Here is an 18,699-nt window from a genome sequence, read left to right as displayed (position 1 = left end):
CAAGTCTCCAGGAATTTTCCTACCCTGTCTTTGGCCATGGGTTTCACCTCTGATGGCTTTAATAGACATTACGGAATAAGCTGTGTTGTGCTTGAAAAGAGGGCAGCAGAAGCGGAAGAGGAAACTTTGTGTCACTCTAAACATTATTTCCTTCATGGTTTCTCCACGGAGCCAACATAGGCTTGCGAAGACGCACAGTCGCTTTGGAGAATGGCTTGCATTAAAAAAAGAGAGAAAGAGCCTAAATGGGCTCAGAAGAGAAGGGAGCCTTTCTGCCTTTCTCCCAAGTTTTTCTCCCCTGTGCAAAAAGAATGTGTATGTGGGGGAGAGTTTCCCATTTCATCTGCTCCACATGGAAGTATTTTGTGCACGTGAGGCAGCAGAAATGGGGAAATTGTTCCCTCTTCACTGCTTTTGCACAGGGGAAAAAAACTTGGGAGAAAGGCAGGCGCGTTCCTTTCCCTGGCAGCATCAGTCCAAGCCTATTTGAGCTCTCCTTTTTTTATGCGAGTCATTCCCCAAAGCTGCACGAGCCTGTGTTGGCTTCATAGAGAACTCATGAAAGAAGTAACTTTTAGAGTGACCCTTTGAGGATGCGCGTGGACATGAGATTCCCTATCTCGGTCGCCCTTTGCCTTGTCTCTCTTTCTGGGTGTTTTCTTAAGCACTGCCTACCTGCACGTAGACACCCGGGTCTGCTGCCTGGAATGGAGGCCACGTAAAGCCCTCTGTTTCTGTTCTCCCTGGTTTGCACAAGAGTCTGTTGACATAATAATTCTTAAGGCCTTCGTGCATTAACAGATAAATCCTTGTGAGGTGGGTACCACGATGTTGTTCCCTAGTCAATAAACCTAGAAAAGATGTACATTTACTCCCCCTCTTGGCTGGATATCTTGCGGGGAATCAGTAGCAAAGATAACATTAAGACACAGAGCGGATCCGGTTTCCTGACTTCTCTGTGTAGCGTACTAGTTCATTTTAAGAAACCAGGTAGCAAGGAGGTGTGCCTGGGAAGTTATCCAAGATCAGGCTAAAGCTACGGGTGGGAGGATTCAGAACATTTATCATGCCGTACAGTAGAGATCATGGCCTCAGGTTACGGAGATATTCAAAAAGTAACAATGAGAAACAGAATATATGGTTCGGTCTTGGGAGCTTGCAGTGGAATGGTTTCTCTCGCTCTCGCGCTTTCCCCAACTGCATCATGGGCTTTCCTAGCTGTCTTGAAATGTAAAACATGCTTTATAGTTCCTTGGGCAAAAAAGAAGCAACATCTTTCGGTTACCGCACTGTTCCCATTTCGAACAAAGAAATTCTTGACAAGTCAAGGGAGGAAACCGGTTTAAACGAGAAGAGAGAGAAAGGTACGGGGACTCTTGACAGCATCCATAATCGAGATGCTTATGCTCAGTGCGGAGACCCATGACTAGCTCTGGGGAGTTGCAGTTTGCTCATTGTAACCCTTCTGCCAAATGGCAAGGGTCAGACTGGCCCTTCAATTTAACTGGGCAAGTTCCTGATGGGCTGCTATCCTAGAGGGCCACAGGCATGTAGGAGCAAGCTTGGCCCAGTGACCATTGAGCTGGGGGTCCTACTTGGCTCTTCTGGCTCCTGGGTTGTTTTAAACATCCCACTCTGCCCCTGAAAAACACTTCCCAATCATCTAAAGCCTCCTCCAAAATGAGGGAGGATTCTCGACAGATCTTCAGAATGGATTTGGCAGATCTGCAGGCTCCCGTTGGCTCCATTGGAAGGGGCAGTTCCTGATGTTTGTCCCTGGTGAATCACCGCCTCCATCTTGCCTTTTGGAAGCGCTTTAAAAACAATGCTTAGAGCCAAGCTACAAGTGATGCCTTACACAGGCTGGACGCTTGTCAGCTTCCCTCAAGTTTTGATGGGAAATGTAGGTGTCCTGGTTTTACAGCTTGGCTCTCCATTACAGCTGCAAGACCAGGATGCCTACATTTCCCATCAAAACTTGAGGGAAGCTGACAAGTGTCCAACCTGGGTAAGGCGTCACTTGTAGCTTGGCTCTTAGTTTGAGTTTTTAGAAGTACCATTCTTCAGGTTTCAGCCCTTTCTTCTGGATCGCGAGAAATTAAGAAAGTGGGAAGATGAATCATGTATCTAGGGCACACTGGTGTGAATGCACATGCTCAGAGTTTCCAGATCTGGGTGGAGATATTCCTGGAAATTTGGGGTGGACGATGGAGAGGGTAATGTTTGGAGAGTGGAGGGACCTCAGTGAGGTATAAGGCCATAGGCCTCCAAAGCAGCCATTTCCTCTAGGGAACAGATCTCTGTAGTCTAGAGATCAGTTGTAATTTGGGTTGCCATGTTTTGACCCAGACAGTCTGGGATTTGGGGAGGCTGTCTGGGAAAACAGTATACTAGACACTTGGCCCTGACCTCGACCCTCCCCCTCCCCTGTCAATCACCCGGTCTTGCCACTCAGTCTCCTGTGGGTGTGTGGTGCTGCCACCAGGCCAGAAAAGTGACCTGCCACTCCAGTCTCCTGGGCAGCCTCCTGCGGCAGCTGAGCATCACTCAGGAGTAGCCAGCCAGCCCAGGCTGGATGCAGGCGGCCTCCTGTGGCGGCACAATGCTGCCCTATAATGGCCAGCCAGCCTGGCCAAAAGTGTGTGTGTGGGGGGCGGGGGCGGCAGGCTGATGTCACTTCCTACAGTGACACCATCATGCTGCCCAGGAGTGCATGCACACTGTGCACACAAAAGGTAAATTCCCTCCCTCCACCTCTCTCCAGGGGTCGATATTAGGCCGGACCCCATCTGGCAACCCTAGTTATGATTCCCAGAGGTCTCCAGGCCTCACCTGGAGGTTGGAAGCACTACTCACACTTAAACATCAAGGCACAGGCAAGCAATTCACACAATCTCTGCAGCTATTTTTGAAACTGGAATCAGGAGCGCAGCACAGGAAATCTGCTGCTTGGCCATAGGAATCAAGGCGTCCTTTCGTTTTTGAACCTGCACAGCACACAGGCTTTACTGAAGGGGAGGTGAAATTGACAGACCCTCTGAGGAGGGATCTCTGCCGGCGCTGTCATTTTAAACTATGCTTTCCAGCTAACATTGTCTCCCTATACTCGAACGTCCCGTGTAAGATGTCTTGTGTAGAGAGACTCTCTGTTATGGAGGGAGGCTTGTTAATGAGAACTAGAAAATTGCCCATTTGGGAAAAAAATCCCAAGGTTTTCAGGGAGCCAAATTCTATACCAGAGGTTGCTCTTAATACAAGGCATAAAGACGACAAGCAATCTTTTGTAAGCAAGCATTCACTTGCTTTGGGGAGGGATTGCATACTTTTTCTTAGAAGTAAAAGCAAAATCTACTCCCCTTCCTCTTTGACCTGTACTTCCAGTTCTAACAATGTTTTCTATGTTCCTTGGTATTGAGGCAGTATTGACTAGTCTCAACCATCACTAACCCATTGTTCACCTGGTCATACACGAAATTTTTGAACCTCTGAATTGGCTTTCAAATCTGTAGTTTATGTGTAAAGCTTACAGTGTAATCCTACGCAGAGTTACTCCAGTCTAACCGTACTGAAATCAATGGACGTAGAGTGGAGTAACTCTTCATAGCATTACACTGTCAGTGTACTCAGGAGTAATTTTCTTTAGGCTGCTGTACGTTTTTCGGTTCCTCAAAAAGGGATCATGGTTTAATCACATCCTGGTTAGGTCATTGTAAAATGCTCTATGTGGGGCTGCCTTTGAAAAGGTCAATTGACCTAAAATGCTGCGGTCTGGCAATTGTCAGGGGTTAGCTAGAAGGTTCATACCAACCTTTTGCTGAATGATCTGTTCTCATTGCTCATCTATTTCTAGGCGTAAGTGCTGGTTTTTACCTATGAGGCCCTGAACTGTTTATGGGTGAGGTGCTTGAAAGACTGCCTCTTCAAGGGTTACCATTTATCCACTATAAGCAGACAAACCCCATCCATCCCCATTCTCCATCCCCATCCTAACTAAATACAAAGGTCCTTCTACTCAAAACATGAACAGCAGTCAACAATTTAGCAAGTAAATATATTAAGCTGTTAATCAATTTCATGCAAAGTGCAAAGTGCTAACATTCTAAGGTAGCAATAAATATATTTTCTCAAAATACACCCAAAAATACAAAGCATTAATATATACACATACTCCCATCGGCTGTTTGAATAAAGAATTGCACATAACCAGTTTCATCTAATCATAACACGCCCAGAAGGATAAGGCTGTGTGAGTCTCTGTAGAATGCAAGTCCCTTTCCAAAGTCTGTGGTATACACAGTAAGATAAGTCTTATGTTTTCCAAGTTTCAGAAGATGTAATCCTCAATTCAACAATGCTGTGAAAGGTAGGTGTGGAAAATATCCTACTGTATGTCGTATCCAAGATGTTTTAAATAGCCCATGCCAATACTCAATTCTCCATCCCCATGCCAACACTCAGAAGACCAGCAGAAGGGAAATGACATCACATCCGGTAACTCTAGGACTCCTCCCATACTCTGTGGTCTTTACTATAGAGACTGGGGAAAGAATGTTGCTCGATGCTGTGGCATCACTTGTGGATCTGCACCCAGAAATGATATCACCACATCATGTGATGCTCCCATCTCCAGGTCCCACCCCAACAAGCTCCCGCTTGCGCCAGGAGCAGGCCTGGCAAGCTAGCCTCCTCCCATACTATCCAACCTGCCAGTTAAGATTTGCCTCTTAAGCCCTGCTCTCTGTGCCCCTGACTTCAGAGCAAGTCAGGTGGCAACTAGAGACAAAGCATTTCCAAATGTGTCACTTTGCCTCTCCCTTGATACTCACCTATCTTACAACCGTTTAGGCACCAGGCCCAAACATTCCTTTTTACCCAGACTTTTAACTAAGGTGGTTTTTATCTTTTTAGTTGTTCTGTGGTCTGCTTCTTATCTGACATGTTTTATGGATATCTATGCCTTTTATGTTTTGTTTATGTCTTGTTTTAATGGATTTTTGTTGTTTAGATTGATGACTGGTGATGATTTTATGGTTTTATGGTGTATTTCTTGTAAACCACCTCTGTTGGGACTCTGGCAAGGTGGCATGAAAATCCCATAAACAAATATTTTACAGAGCTGTTTTAAAAGGGAAGGCCGAGAGAACAACAGTTGCTTCTGTGTGATTCCAAGTTCAGTAGTGTGCTCCTCAAAATGTGATACAAAACCCTTCTGTTGGTGAAGAGCAAGCACATCTTGGAGTGAAGACACCTTCATTGTAAGAATGGAGGCAGTGGTGTTAACGCACACTCACTGCAAGTGGGAAAATGTGTCTTCCAAATACTTCTACCAACCTTTTCCTTGCTGACAGGGAACGGTGTTCGTTAATTGCTATAGAGATGGCAGAAAGAAAAGAATATAGTTATCCCCCCAAAAGCCCTGCCAACCCTTTTGATTTCCTTTGGCTCTTGTATTCCACAAGATTAGTAACTGTTTGTCACTTCCCTTTCTGCTTTGAAATAGTCAGAGCTTTTATTAAAAAATCTTGCGATTCACCCCTTTGTTATAGCCAGTGCTTTGATTTTTGTTTCCTGTCTTGGGAGACAAGACAGGAAAGACGCTGGTGGGAAAAGGCAGGAATGCAGTAGCATGCCAGGTGTCCTGTCTGGTATCGAGATGTCTCTCTCCTGTGACCTTCCTTAGCAATATTAGTGGGTGCATCTGCACAGGGCTTTTTTCTGGAATTGAGTGCAGTGAAGGCATCTGCAACCCCTCTGGGCTTTGGCCCTTCCTGACCCCTGTAAGCTGCGGAGGAGAGAGAAAACGCTGCTTCCTGTATCAGAGGAAAGGGTCTCTTGTTCCTTTCCTGAGGGACATGATTCAATGAACCACCAATCCCACAGAAAATTGCTGTTCCTATGTTTATGGGTGAATGAGCAAAAAAGCTCTTCAGGCACCACGAAAAGGGTTCTCAGGATGGAGTCGGACTGCTAAGAGAAGCAGCAACATAGCTACAGTACTTCAGAAGAGCATATAGTCAACTGGTGTAAAATAAGGGAACTCTCAAGATAGCCAGCGTAGTTTAAACTTGGATATGATAGACATGAGTCTAAATTTACACTCTGACATGATGCTCTCTGGATGACCTCAGGTCAGCCTGAGGGCAAAGCTACACGTGACGAATGACACTTGAACGGCAAGTGGATTGAGTGGAGGGCAAGTGAACAGGGAGAAATACACTTGCTGTTCAAGTGTCATTCGTCATGTGTAGCTTGGCCCACACTCTCTCGGCCTAATCTACTACATAGGGTTGATGTGGGGATCCAAGATCCCCTGGTGGGAGTGGGGGATCCCCTGCTCCCACTCTCTGCCCCATGCCACAACTCACATGGTCCGTCGGGGAGAGGTGGGGTAATAGTTCTCTTGGGTGTGCTCCCAAAGTGGTGTGGCAACATCACACCTGGGAGTGACATAATCGCACCACTCCAGAAGCGCTTCTGTGCTTCACACATGCATGAAGAAGTCCAAAAAGATTATTATTGCCCCACCCCCCGGTCAGGAGGGTAGAGTTCCCAGGTGCCCGCCAGTGGCAGGTAAACTCTCGGAGATTTGCCTCCTTGCCCACTGATCCGCCAGCAGTTGGTGGGAGGTGGCAAGTTCCTGAAGGTTGACCGCCACTGGCAGGAACTCCAGAAATGCAATGCTGCACAGGTGCTCCCAAGGGGCGCGATGATGATATCACCTCTGGAAGTGATGTCATCATGCTGGCCATGGGAGCATTCTTGAGCTTAATTTGGGGCCGATTTGAGCTCCAAATGGGCCGAATCGGCCCTGCACGGAGCGCAGGAGCTCCCGTGGCCTGCGCAACAACATCACTTCCAGCGGTGATGTCATTGCGCATGCATGCAAAGGAGACCTCGCTGCCGGCCCAGCAGGAGGTTATAGGGACCTGGCAACCCTACAGTAGGGTAAGGGGACCTGGAAACCCTAGGCTGATGTGAGGATAGTAGAAGAGAACTATGTATGCTGCTCTGAGCCTCTTGGATAGGGTTGTCAACAACCAGATAGGACCTGGAGATCTCTCTAGACACAGAACTCAGTTCCCCTGGAAAAAATGACTGCTTTGGAGGGTACACGCTATGACATTATAACCCCATTGATCTCCTTTCCCCTCCCCAAACCCCTCTATCCCCAGGCTGAACCCTCAAATTTCCAGGAAGTTCCCAACCCAGAGTTGGCAATCCTAGGGCCAAGCTGCAAGTGATGAATGACACTTGAACGACACTTGAATGACACTATGTGATCGAGTGGAGCGCAAGTGGAGGGCAAGTGAACAGGGAGGAATACATGTGAGTCTGTTCACTTGCCGTTCAAGTGTCATTCGTCACTTCTAGCTTGGCCCCTAGTTAGAGGAAGTCAGGAATTAAAAAATATTCAATAAATAGAACCTGGAGATGTGGCTAAATTCACTGTCCACAAGGACATTTTAGCCATTTCATGATAGCCTTGCAAGTGGGAATTTTTGAGATATTCCTCATTGTAAAGGAGGTGGGAGGAATAACTATCCCCTCCCCTTTTAAAGTCTGTCTAGGTGCATGCAATACAGGATGTGGGGTGGGGGTACACAGCTTGAAGTGAATAAGGCCATTTTCACACTGCTTACCGGCCGCAGAACATCACGCCAAGGTCCCGGAACGGCAGCATCTTCCTGGAGCGATTTTGCGTGAGAAATCGCTCCAGGAAGACGCTGTCATTCCAGGAGCTTGGTGTGATGTTCCGTGGCCGGTAAGCAGTGTGAAAAAGGCCTAAAACATTTAAAAAATGAAGCAAAAGACTCATGCAGTGTTGGGAGCCTGGGGTAATGTTGGTCATCCCAGTGGAGATGACCAATGGAGCATACAACAGTTTTACCACATCATTCCCCACCCAGCAACCCACATAAGGACTGATTGTTGCTGCTGCTTCTGGTTTAAAATTTGGTTTTAGTTCTGCTGTTCTAATTCTTTCATTGATCAGCGGAGGTTCTTATTTTTCTACTACTGGTAAAAAAAATTGAATTCTGATTTTAATTGTTTTAAATTGTTTCTAGCAGCTCCTGAGAACCAGTTCTCTGGCTCTGTGGTTGGAGAACATTTTAAATAAATAAATGCCACTTAGTCATTATTGGAGGGTGGAGAGCGACTACGCTTTTGAATGCTGACAGGAAATATAACATCACAGAAGTTCGGCCTAGAAGGAAAACAATGGTGCATTTATAGCACAAAAGTGTGATTTTTCAGAAACTTCCTTAGCTGTACAAGAAGTCCATCTTGAAGACATAAAATGGAGACATAAAACAGAGAGAGGGGAAGCAAAAACAGAGGTCTAAACTGTAGGTTTTCTCTTTCTTTCTTTACTTTTATTTTTTGTTCTGGGTGGACTGGTCAGCCTCAGTTCCCTACCCAAAACATTGGAAAAATAACACTCTTGTGGTGACCCTATGCGCACTATTGTTATGCTATAGCCCCAGTGAGAAAGAGTTGTCAATAAACAATGTTGTGTTCTGTGAATAAAGGCGAGGGGGCTTAAGTTTCAAAATCAATGCTGAATCAAGCTGTGCCTAAAAAGCTGTTGTTTATCTGAATATCTGATGTATCAGCAAATTCTCACAGCAACACAGATGTGCATCAGTTGGGAACATAATGTGCTTTTTACGGCGTTGCTGAATTTTATTTCCCCAGGACAAAGGTGTGTTGTTGAGATAAATTTTCATGAATATTTATCATGGCTTAAACTGACAGCTCTAAGGGCATTGGTGCCCCCACTGCAAATCACTGTTTTAAAAAAAATCTCACTAGAAGATATATTTGTCTCATTCTAATCATCTCCTTACGCACTTCCCTCTTCCCTGGGCAACAGGAAATTCCAAGGGCAGTGTGACCTGGTTCGGTTTCCTTTTGGTGAGAGAGCGCTGGAGATTTGTGACATTTTGGAATATTTTCTTTATTTACAAATATGCCCTGCTATGCTTCACCTTCGGCCAACTCATAGTCCACTCTGACTGCATCTGTCTGTTGGCATTCAAACATTACATCAAGTTGATATTAAACCTAGTTCATTCTCATATAATCATGCCTTCCCGCCTCCAACATCTAGGTGATTTAGGGGCGGTGTCTGGGAACAGCAGAGTTTGAGGAAGAGGAGGGAGCTCAGCAGGGCTGATGTCATATCCTCTGATGACACGTCTAGGTCAAAGGTCAGCTCCTCAGTTTTTCAGAGTGTGGAGGAGAAACATCTACCCTGAAGGCCCGCTGGAAGATGCCTTCCAGCTGCAGTCCTATACAGCTCGCAATCCCCAGCTGGTCTATGGCCTTTAATGTCTTTAAAGGTGACAATTTATTAATTTACTTATATCATTTATTGTCTGCTTTTCTCATTGAGAGTCAAGTCGGATTATATAGTATGAGATTAGTACAATCCGTATCAAGGGCATTTCCATACAATAAGCTACAAAACTGATTAGGGCAGGTCTCATACTGTCAAAGAACGAAGAGGATACAAGTCCCAAGAGACCCGGATGAACAATATGCTCATAATTATTATGAGCATATTGTTCATTTATTATTATGATCATATTGTTCATACGGGTCTCTCTTATTTATTATTATGAGCATATTGTTCATTTATTATTATGAGCATATTGTTCATCTGGGTCTCTCTTATTTATTATTATGAGCATGTTGTTCATTTATTATTATGAGCATATTGTTCATCCGGGTCTCTAATTATTATGAGCATATTGTTCATCCGGGTCTCTTAGGACTTATATCCTCTTCGTTCATTTCCATACAATGTCAAGGACATTTCCATGAACAACAGAATAGAGTAAATAAATACAAGTTTACAAAGACATAGCATTAGCAAGGATCCAATACAGAGTTGGAGAAATACTGAAACTCAGTATAAGCAATTCTAGGTCTGATATTAGATAACATGAAGCACAGGTAGTACATAGGAGTACATATTTAAAGCCGCAGATAATATGTAAGGTAACATAGTGGTGAAATCGATGGTCCCTAACTCATTAGTGAACCATCTGAGACCCCCTTCCTACAATACAGCCCTCCTATTTGAGTGAAAAAAACTTTTTGAATAATTCGGTTTTTCAGGAGAGTGGCGGCTCTCCTGACCTCTTCAGGCAGGCCATTCCACAGGGTAGGGGCCTCCCCAGACAAAGCCTGTGTACGGGCTGCTGTTGATTTCGCCCATGTGCAATTAGTTTTTCCTAGTCTCTATGGTATATCACAGGGGAAATAGAAGTTCTACTTCATCTTCCCTCTATAGGACTTCTGCTTTGCCTAAACTCTGTGGTATACTATTGAGTCATCTCTCCAAAGCAGTCATTTTCTCCAGGGGGATTGCTGTCTATAGTCTGGAGATCAGTAATAATTCCAGGAGAACTTCAGGCCCCACTTGGGATGGTAACTAGAGGTGGGCATGAACAGCAATACAAACAAAAAAAAGCCACGAACAGCCCAATCTGCTGTTCGAGAACAAGCTGTTCTTGAGGCCCCATTCTAAATGAACGGGTGGTCATTGCAAATTCATTGCTGCTCGTCAAGCCAGACAGTTTGGCACCTGCAATCAATTCCCTTGGCAAGGTAGGCAGAGACTGCCTGAACTCTGTCTGAACCCTGGAAACCCCAATCTAAGCTCAATTCATCTTGATAGGTAGGTCTTCCTTCCAAGTGTGGAGCTCCAAATTTGTTACAAGAGAGCAAAGACCAGGTGGGAGGAGGAGGGCTCCCAGCTCTGGCTTTCAGTCTTTGCAGACAGTGGAGAGGGAGAGATGGCTGCTGCTGGCATTTTGATAGAGAGACAGGGAGAGTGCATTGGAGCTTGAATTTTCTTTGTGTGTGGTGGGATAGGGATCTACCCCTTCAGGTTCCAGGGCTGCTGCCAGGCTCTGGGGCCAAGCTATTATTTAGTGCCTGCTCAGTTCAGGTTTCTGGGAATAGTGCAGTAGGGATCTTGACCAAACTTGGATGATGGCTGGAGGAGAGCCTGCTGACCCCCACGAACATCCAACCACGAACATGTTCGTAAACAGGTCATGTTCGTAAATGTTCGTGAGTCCCTGTTCGGGGATGGCAACGAACAACGAACATCATGTTCGTGGTTTTTTTCTGTCCATACTAATCTCTAACGGTAACCCTAGAGTGTGGTGAAGGGATTCTGGTTTAAAAATAATTCTAATAAACCATGAAATGCAAATACGGGCATGAAGGTTAACCAGAGTTAGTTTACCCTGCTATAATTTGGATCCTAAACCAGGGGTTAAGTCAGGCTTAGAATCCTGATTTGTATGGGGGAAATGATCCCAAGCCAGGTTTGTGTTCATTCAGAATGAATCTCAGCTTGACATAAAATTTGAATGCAGCCCCTCTGCCTGTCAAACGTCTACACACGCACACGCGCACGCGTGCGCACACACGCACACGCACACGCATGCTCACTACTGCTGGGAAGTAGAGGCAGCACCACCGTCTACAGGCTTATAGGCACTTGACCTGTGTAGTATGATGGATTTTTCTAATTCTTGTTGTTGTTGTTTTGCCTGTGCTTTCTGGGTCTCTTTATTCATGCTGGCAATAATATTCTGGACTGAACATTTTTATGAGATATTGTGATATGACCTAGTAGGATTTTTTTCTTGTTTTAAAATATCAAGAAATAAAATAAATAAAAAGAAGTTGGTTAGTTGCAAATAGGAAGCGAACACAGGCAACAATTGGTGAAGCGAAGGCAGCACCAAAGTCTACAAGCTCTAAAGGGGCACATCGAATCAGAGTTCTCTACCAATTCGCCCACAATGAAGTGGAGTGATCCACAGGCATTAATATTATTTTATCCCTGGTTCAACAAGAGGCATCTAAACCAAACACATAGTGGTAGACAATAACCACGGATCTAACTATATTAAATTTCTATGAAAAATTCCCGTGTATTGAAATCTTTGGTATCAATGACAGAAGGCAGATGGGGAAACCCTTAGACTCGGCAGAGCTTTATATTTATCCCAGGTGTTCCAAGTACCCCTTGACTGTTTGCTTTTCTTAAGTTTAATGCAATTGATCTGAGTTTGCTATTGCAAAAGTTTGTTACGCATGTGGCTAAAACAGCAGTCAGGAGAACACGTGCCTTGTGGTTAGGCAAAGAAACAGATTACTATCAGACCACTTTTGGCCCTTTCAGTAACATTTGCAGAGACAGGGTTAGGTGCATGTCAAGGTAGAGTTGCCACCCTCCAGGAGGGAACTGGAATTCTCTCAGAGTTACAGCTGATCTTCCTGCCTTCCAGCTGGGAGCAAGGGGTGCTGGACGGGGCTTCCAATGACGTCACTTCCAGTTCAAACCAAGTCTTCGTGGGGCTGATTCTTCAGGAATTGGCCAAAAACATAACATTTTCACCCTGCTGAGACCCCTTCAGCTCCATTTGAACCTGAAGTGACATCATCAGAAGCCCCGCAGAGTGTGAGCGTGCCATTTCACCTCATGTTCTAGGTAGGGTTGCCAGGTCCAGGTTGGGAAATTCCTGGAGATTTGGGGGGAAGGGATAGCCTGGAGAAGATGTAGTCAGGGCCAGATTGATGGGGGACAGGGGGTAGTCTGCCCCTGGCGCCACCAAGGAGGGGGCGCCGGGCACAGCTGCCAGCTGCTGGGAGCTTGCGGGCAGCAGCGCAGGCGGCCTCCCAGCCTCCCGCATTGCCTTTTGCTTGCCTCACAGGACAGGGGGCGCCAGCTTGCTGTGCGCCCCCTGTCCTGCAGGGCAGGCAAAAGGCAACACGGGGGGCTGGGAGGCCACCCACGCCATTTGCCTGCCCTGCAGGATGGGACGGCCGTCCACCCCCTGTCCTGCAGGGCAGGCGAATGGTGCGGGCAGCTTCCCAGCCCCCTGCGCTGCCTCCACCAACTCCGTGGCACGCCGGGGAACCCGGTTTGCTGCGCGGGTGGCATGTTCCACCCTGCGTGATGATGTCACTTGGGTTGCCCTGGACACCGGCAACCCTAGATCTGGCCCTGGATGTAGTTTGGGGAAGGGAGGGACCACAACAGTGTATAATGCCATATTGTTCACTCACCAAAGCAGCCATTTTCTCCAGGGGAACGGATCTCTTTGGCCTGGAGATCAATTGTAATTACAGGAGATCTCCAGCCACCACCTGGAGGCTGGGAACCTTATGCCAGTCTCCCTACACATTACCCTGCTGGCCAGGTGTGTGTTGATGGGGGCAGCAGTTGGGGGTGGAATCCCCCACTCTCAGTGGAGGTCTGAAAACCCTACTAAAGGGATTGGTTCCCCTGGAGAAAATGGCTGCTTTGGAGGCTGGACTTTACGCTGTTATACCCTGCTGAGAATCTTCTCCTCCCCGTCTCTAGCCTCTGCCAGACCCACCCCCAAATCTCCAAGAATTTCCCACTTTAAAGTTGCCAGCCTTGTGTCGAGGTGATTACACAACCATGGGTAAACACTGTGCAAATTTAGCAGTGTATTTGCATTCACATTGGAATATGCAACCGGTAAGTTCAGTAATTTGGCACAGTGCTGCAGTACTGGAGGGTCTTGCGTGTTCTGATAGACATCTGTAAATGTGTGGAAAGCTATTGACACGACATGTTTCTTGCTGGACTCGGCAAATATTTGTCCCTGCACAAACAGTTCTGTGCATCATATGATAAACAACAAGAATGCAAACATTTATCTCTTGTCGAGTCAAGTTAGCCTTTATTGGCATAGATCAGCAATTCAGGTTATTAAAATACAGACACAATAAAAGGAAAAAGCAATCATAACTTAATTTTGTGATAACCTTTGACGCCACTTCAAAGCAGCATGGAGAAACTTAGCCACCATCTCGGTTACCTTGGGAAAAGAATCATTCAGCAATCTATAAACTTTGAGCGAATCAGGGCAGTCCATCATATTAGCTGTGACATATATCAATGTACAGATGACAATGCAGAAGAACATGTATAATTGACTCAACACAATTTTGTATTGTCGAAGGCTTTCACGGCCGGAGAACGATGGTTGTTGTGGATTTTCCAGGCTGTATAGCCGTGGTCTTGGCATTGTAGTTCCTGACGTTTCACCAGCAGCTGTGACAGGCATCTTCAGAGATGTAGCACCAAAAGACAGAGATCTCTCAGTGTCACAGTGTGGAGAAGATGTTGGCAGGTAATTTAAACCCCACCTTTCTGAGTAGATATAAATTACCTGCCAACATCTTTTCCACACTGTGACACTGAGAGATCTCTGTCTTTTGGTGCTACACCTCTGAAGATGCCAGTCACAGCTGCCGGCAAAACGTCAGGAACTACAATGCCAAGACCACGGCTATACAGCCCGGAAAATCCACAACAACCAACACAATTTTGTTTACATAGGCAATATCTGGTTAAATAGGGTGTCCGGTTAAATCTGCCATATAAAATGGCAGACGGCATAGCGTTACACTTAGCCAGGGAAAACACCCTATGTTGATGTGGAACTTGTAAGGAAGATAAACATGGAGCCATCCACCCTACAGTGAGAGGGATCTCAAAGCTCAGGGGGGAGCAGGTTCTAGTAGCCAGACTATGCATCTGACAAAAGGAACTGTGGTTCTTGAAAGCTTACGCTACAGTAAAGTTGGTTAGTCTTAAAGGTGCTACTGGATTCTTTACTATATAACTTGTGGCGCTCGATGTCCAACATCCTATTCTTAATTTGTAAAAAAAGCAGTATTTGATGTTAACATGGATAGCGAGTCCCTCGAAATACCCATAGCCTTAATTTTCTCCTCGATATGCGTTAACCAAACTGACAGATTGGATCCTGAAAACATTTGGTATATAAGGCTCTTCAGATCACAATTGTAATGTATACGGGGCCAGTATTTGAACGTCGTAAGCCAGGCCCTTGTTTCTATTAAGATTAAACCCGTTTCTAGGTAGAGAACTGCATATAGAACACACTTCAGTCGACCCATAATTTTCTGCAGAAATTTGGATCGAACGCATTCGATGACCCGGTCAAAAGCCCCAATCCATATTGGAATCCCACACAATAGCTGAGAGATCACTTTGGACTTAGAAATCTTTATGGCAGCTAGTACAAATTGATTGCCTCTTGTCATTCACTCCAATAGAAGCCTCTTTGATAATGTACCATTCACCGTTACTTTAGCTTCAGAGATTTTTTAAATTGATCCAGGGCTCATTTCGAGGGGGAATGTGCAGGAATGCAGTTATGGCAGTTCCCCAAAGAGGTCACATGTCAGGTGGCCCCGCCCACCTGACGCTCGGACATTTTGGGCCCGTTTCAGCCTGGATTGGGGCCGAAATGGCCTGGATCGGGCCTCTGACAGGTGGTGGATCGCGCTCCCACTCAGCAGCGGCCTGATCCTGACCATTTTGGGCCTCTTTTCGGCCGTTTTCAGCCCCTTTTTGCCATTTTGGGCCCAATTTTGGCCCTGAATGGCCAGGATTGGATCCGAAACAGCCAGGATAGGTGATGTCAGGGGGTGTGGCATATGCAAATCAGTTATGCTAATGACACACTTCCAGTGATGGCAAGAGGTGCGGCATATGCTAATGAGTTATGCTAATGAGGCATGCTATTAAGTTCCTCCAGCTCTTTTTCTACGAAATGACTCCTGAATCGACCTATGCGGTTATAGCTAAACTTAGAGCCCTCTCTCCCGATGTGTGAGTTTTGGACACAGATGAGCATGCAGTCTGGTGATTTTCTCTCCCACATTCTGAAGTGATAGGGAGGAGCTTTTCATACTTTAGCTGGGCCTGTTTTCTCTGGGGTAGCTAGAGGGGAGGTATCTTCTAAGTATGTGCCAAGTAAATATAATTCCTTTCTGAGGATTTCCGGCCAGCCTGTTGGAAACCTACAAAGTAGGGTTTCTTATAACTGAATCACTATAACAGGTAGAGAGAGACACAAATCATATTATGGTAATTCAGCCTGGAGCTGAATATGCAGCACAGTTATGCAATGCTGTAGAATTTTCAGGAAATCAGACATTGCAATTCTCTCCTTGAAGACCAAAAAGATTTCCAGGGTATGAGCTTTTGAGATTTTTGACTCTCAAAAACTCATACCCTGGAAATCCAGTTGTTCATTGAGGTTCTGGTGGTGATGGAGAGTGCCCTCAAGTCACAGCTGACTTACGGCGACCCCTGGTGGTGTTTTCATAGCAAGAGACTAACAGAGGCGGTTTGCCATTGCCTGTCTCTGCAACCCTGATTTTCATTGGAGGTCTCCCATCCAATTAGTAACCAAGGCAGACCCTGCTGAGCTTCAGAGATCTCATGAGATCAGGCTCACCTGGGCTATCTAGGTCAGGGCTCTTTAAGGTTCTACTGGACCCAAATCTTCCTCTTCTATTACAGACCAACACGGCTACCCACCTGAAACTATTGCAATTCTCTGTAATCATCCTCTTTTTTTATTCCTTTTAGCAGTCAAGAAGAACCTGCCGTCGGATGGCAAGGTGGTTTTAACAAACTTGAAGATACTCTCCAGTGAAATGACCCAAGATGAAGAACTCGGACAAGTCCCTCCTCCTGTCACGGACTCCTTAGAGGAACCCAGATCTCCTGAATCAAGCATCCTGTTAGGGCATCAGGAAAATGCAGCCGTCTTAAGGGACACTCCAGTGGACACGGTGTACAGTGCCACCTTCCCGGACCTCGACCCTGTAGAATCCAAGTGCTGTCTTCCAAGGTTAGCTAAGTTTGAATCAGAGGACTCGGGCGTGGAATTGCCGAGTGGACCCAACTCCCTGTCGACCCCCACAGGCTCTGAAAAGAGTTTTGTGCTTCATAGCAGAGATTCTTCCTGTGACTCTGGAGTGCTGAGTGCCTCTTCCTCTCCGGAGGCAGGCCACGTGGTCATGAGAACGGGCAAAGATGCCGTCGATGCTTGCTTGTGCATTTCAGATGGCAAGAAGCCAGAGGAGCTCTACGAAGGGCTAGCGGGTGCCAAATCGACTTCCTTGGAGAATGTCACTGACTGTTTGGAGGAGAGGAATCCTGACCAATCTTTTGACAGCATCCAAGGAGAATGTTTGGGGGACAAACCGAGAGAAGAGGCCAACACAGGCCCGCTCTTCATCACTCCAGTGGGAGACAAAAGGCCTTCTGGTGGTCATAGCAAAGAGAGCTTGGGCAGCCTTCAAGAGATACCACTGGAAGATCATCCCCTAAGAAAATATCCCACAAGTGACAGCTTGGATGAGTACATGGATGAGTGCTGCAGGCTGAGTGAGGTAAGCACTGGAAAAGTAGACTGGAATCCTCTGTATGGCACCCGCCCCCCCTCCCCAGCAGCATTCCCTACAACAGCATTGTTTTGGGGAGCACCCACACAACCTCTTCGTCTGTTCATCCTCCATCAGTGTTTTCTCCCATTTTGTTTCAACCTTTCCCAAATCTAACATGGTACATTCCAGGGGTGGCCAAACTTGCTTAAAGTAAGAGCCACATAGAATAAACGTCAGATGTTTGAGAGCCACAAGACAGGATGCACTGAAGTGACTTCAGAGGAAGGGGTGGGTTTGGGGGAGTGTCCTGAAAGTGATATCACAAGAAGGGGTGGGGTTTTGGTGCAGTATGCTGGAAGTGACTTCATCAGAAGGGGCGGAGCTTGGGATATCACATCCTTGCTAGGCTTCACCCCCAAAGTCCCCAGGTATTTTCTGAGTCAGACCCGGCAACCCTAACATTTTTATTGAAAATATGAAAGACGGAAAGAAAGGAAGGAAAAGAGGAAAAAGGGAGGGGAAGACATGGAAAGAAAGAAGGAAAAGGAGGGAGGGAAAGACATGGAAAGAAAAGAGGAAAGAGAGAGAGGGAAATAAACTAAACTAAACTAAAATATATGGCCATGGCAATACTCAGAGACCACTGGGAGCCGCACAATATGTGTAGAAGAGCCACATGTGGCTCCCGAGCCACAGTTTGGCCACCCCTGGTATATTCTTTGGATGCCATGTGAGTGGGAAGCAATAAATTTTTTCAGGTCCTCTTCATATGAGCACAGGTTTTCTTGCCTTGCCTCCCCCTTCCAGAGCCACCAACTCCCCCCCATACACACATACATTGGATAACAACAGCAACAACATTCGATTAATATACCACCCTTCAGGACAACTTAACACCCACTCAGAACGGCTTACAAAGTATGTCATTATTATCCCCACAATCAGGGCTGTTTTTCAGCAGGAACGCGGTGGATCGGAGTTCCGGCACCTCTTGAAAATGGTCACATGGCTGGTGGCCCCGCCCCCTGCTCTCCAGACAGAGGGGAGTTGAGATCTCCCTCTGTCTGGAGAGCAGGGGGCAGGGCCACCAGCCATGTGACCATTTTTTCCGAGGGCGATTTAAACTTTAAAAACCTTCCCCCTTGTTCCAGCTGACTCAAAGTGATGTCATTGTGTGGTCCTGGGAGCATGCGCGCACTTTGCGCACATGCATGTGGTACCAGGGGTACTACCTCCCACCAAGAGTTGCCCCTCGTGCTGGCAACCCACTGAGTTCCACCACCTCTTCCCAGAAAAAAAGCCTTGCCCACAGTAATCACCCTGGTTTTTTTTTTATTGTATATTTTTTTCCCATTTCCTTCAAAACATCCTTATTCCCGTACATATATACCCATTGCCCCCCACCCCTCTCCGTAAGTTCATATA

At 46.3% G+C, this 18,699-nt stretch overlaps 1 protein-coding gene across 2 annotated transcripts in view; it reads left to right on the top strand.

The window, feature by feature from the left end:
• The window catches only part of LOC129332609 (uncharacterized), a 77,859-nt gene that overhangs the window by 6,210 nt on the left and 52,950 nt on the right, over positions 1-18,699 (top strand). For both annotated transcript variants that reach the window (XM_054983830.1, XM_054983829.1), the window contains exon 2: positions 16,472-17,280. In XM_054983830.1, the coding sequence (XP_054839805.1) occupies positions 16,472-17,280 (809 nt within the window). The remainder of the gene's footprint in view (positions 1-16,471; positions 17,281-18,699) is intronic.

The sequence above is a fragment of the Eublepharis macularius genome, chromosome 6 (assembly GCF_028583425.1).
Source record: "Eublepharis macularius isolate TG4126 chromosome 6, MPM_Emac_v1.0, whole genome shotgun sequence".
In the NCBI taxonomy this organism is placed as follows: Eukaryota; Metazoa; Chordata; class Lepidosauria; order Squamata; family Eublepharidae; genus Eublepharis; species Eublepharis macularius.
This window is presented reverse-complemented; position numbering and strand designations above follow the sequence as displayed.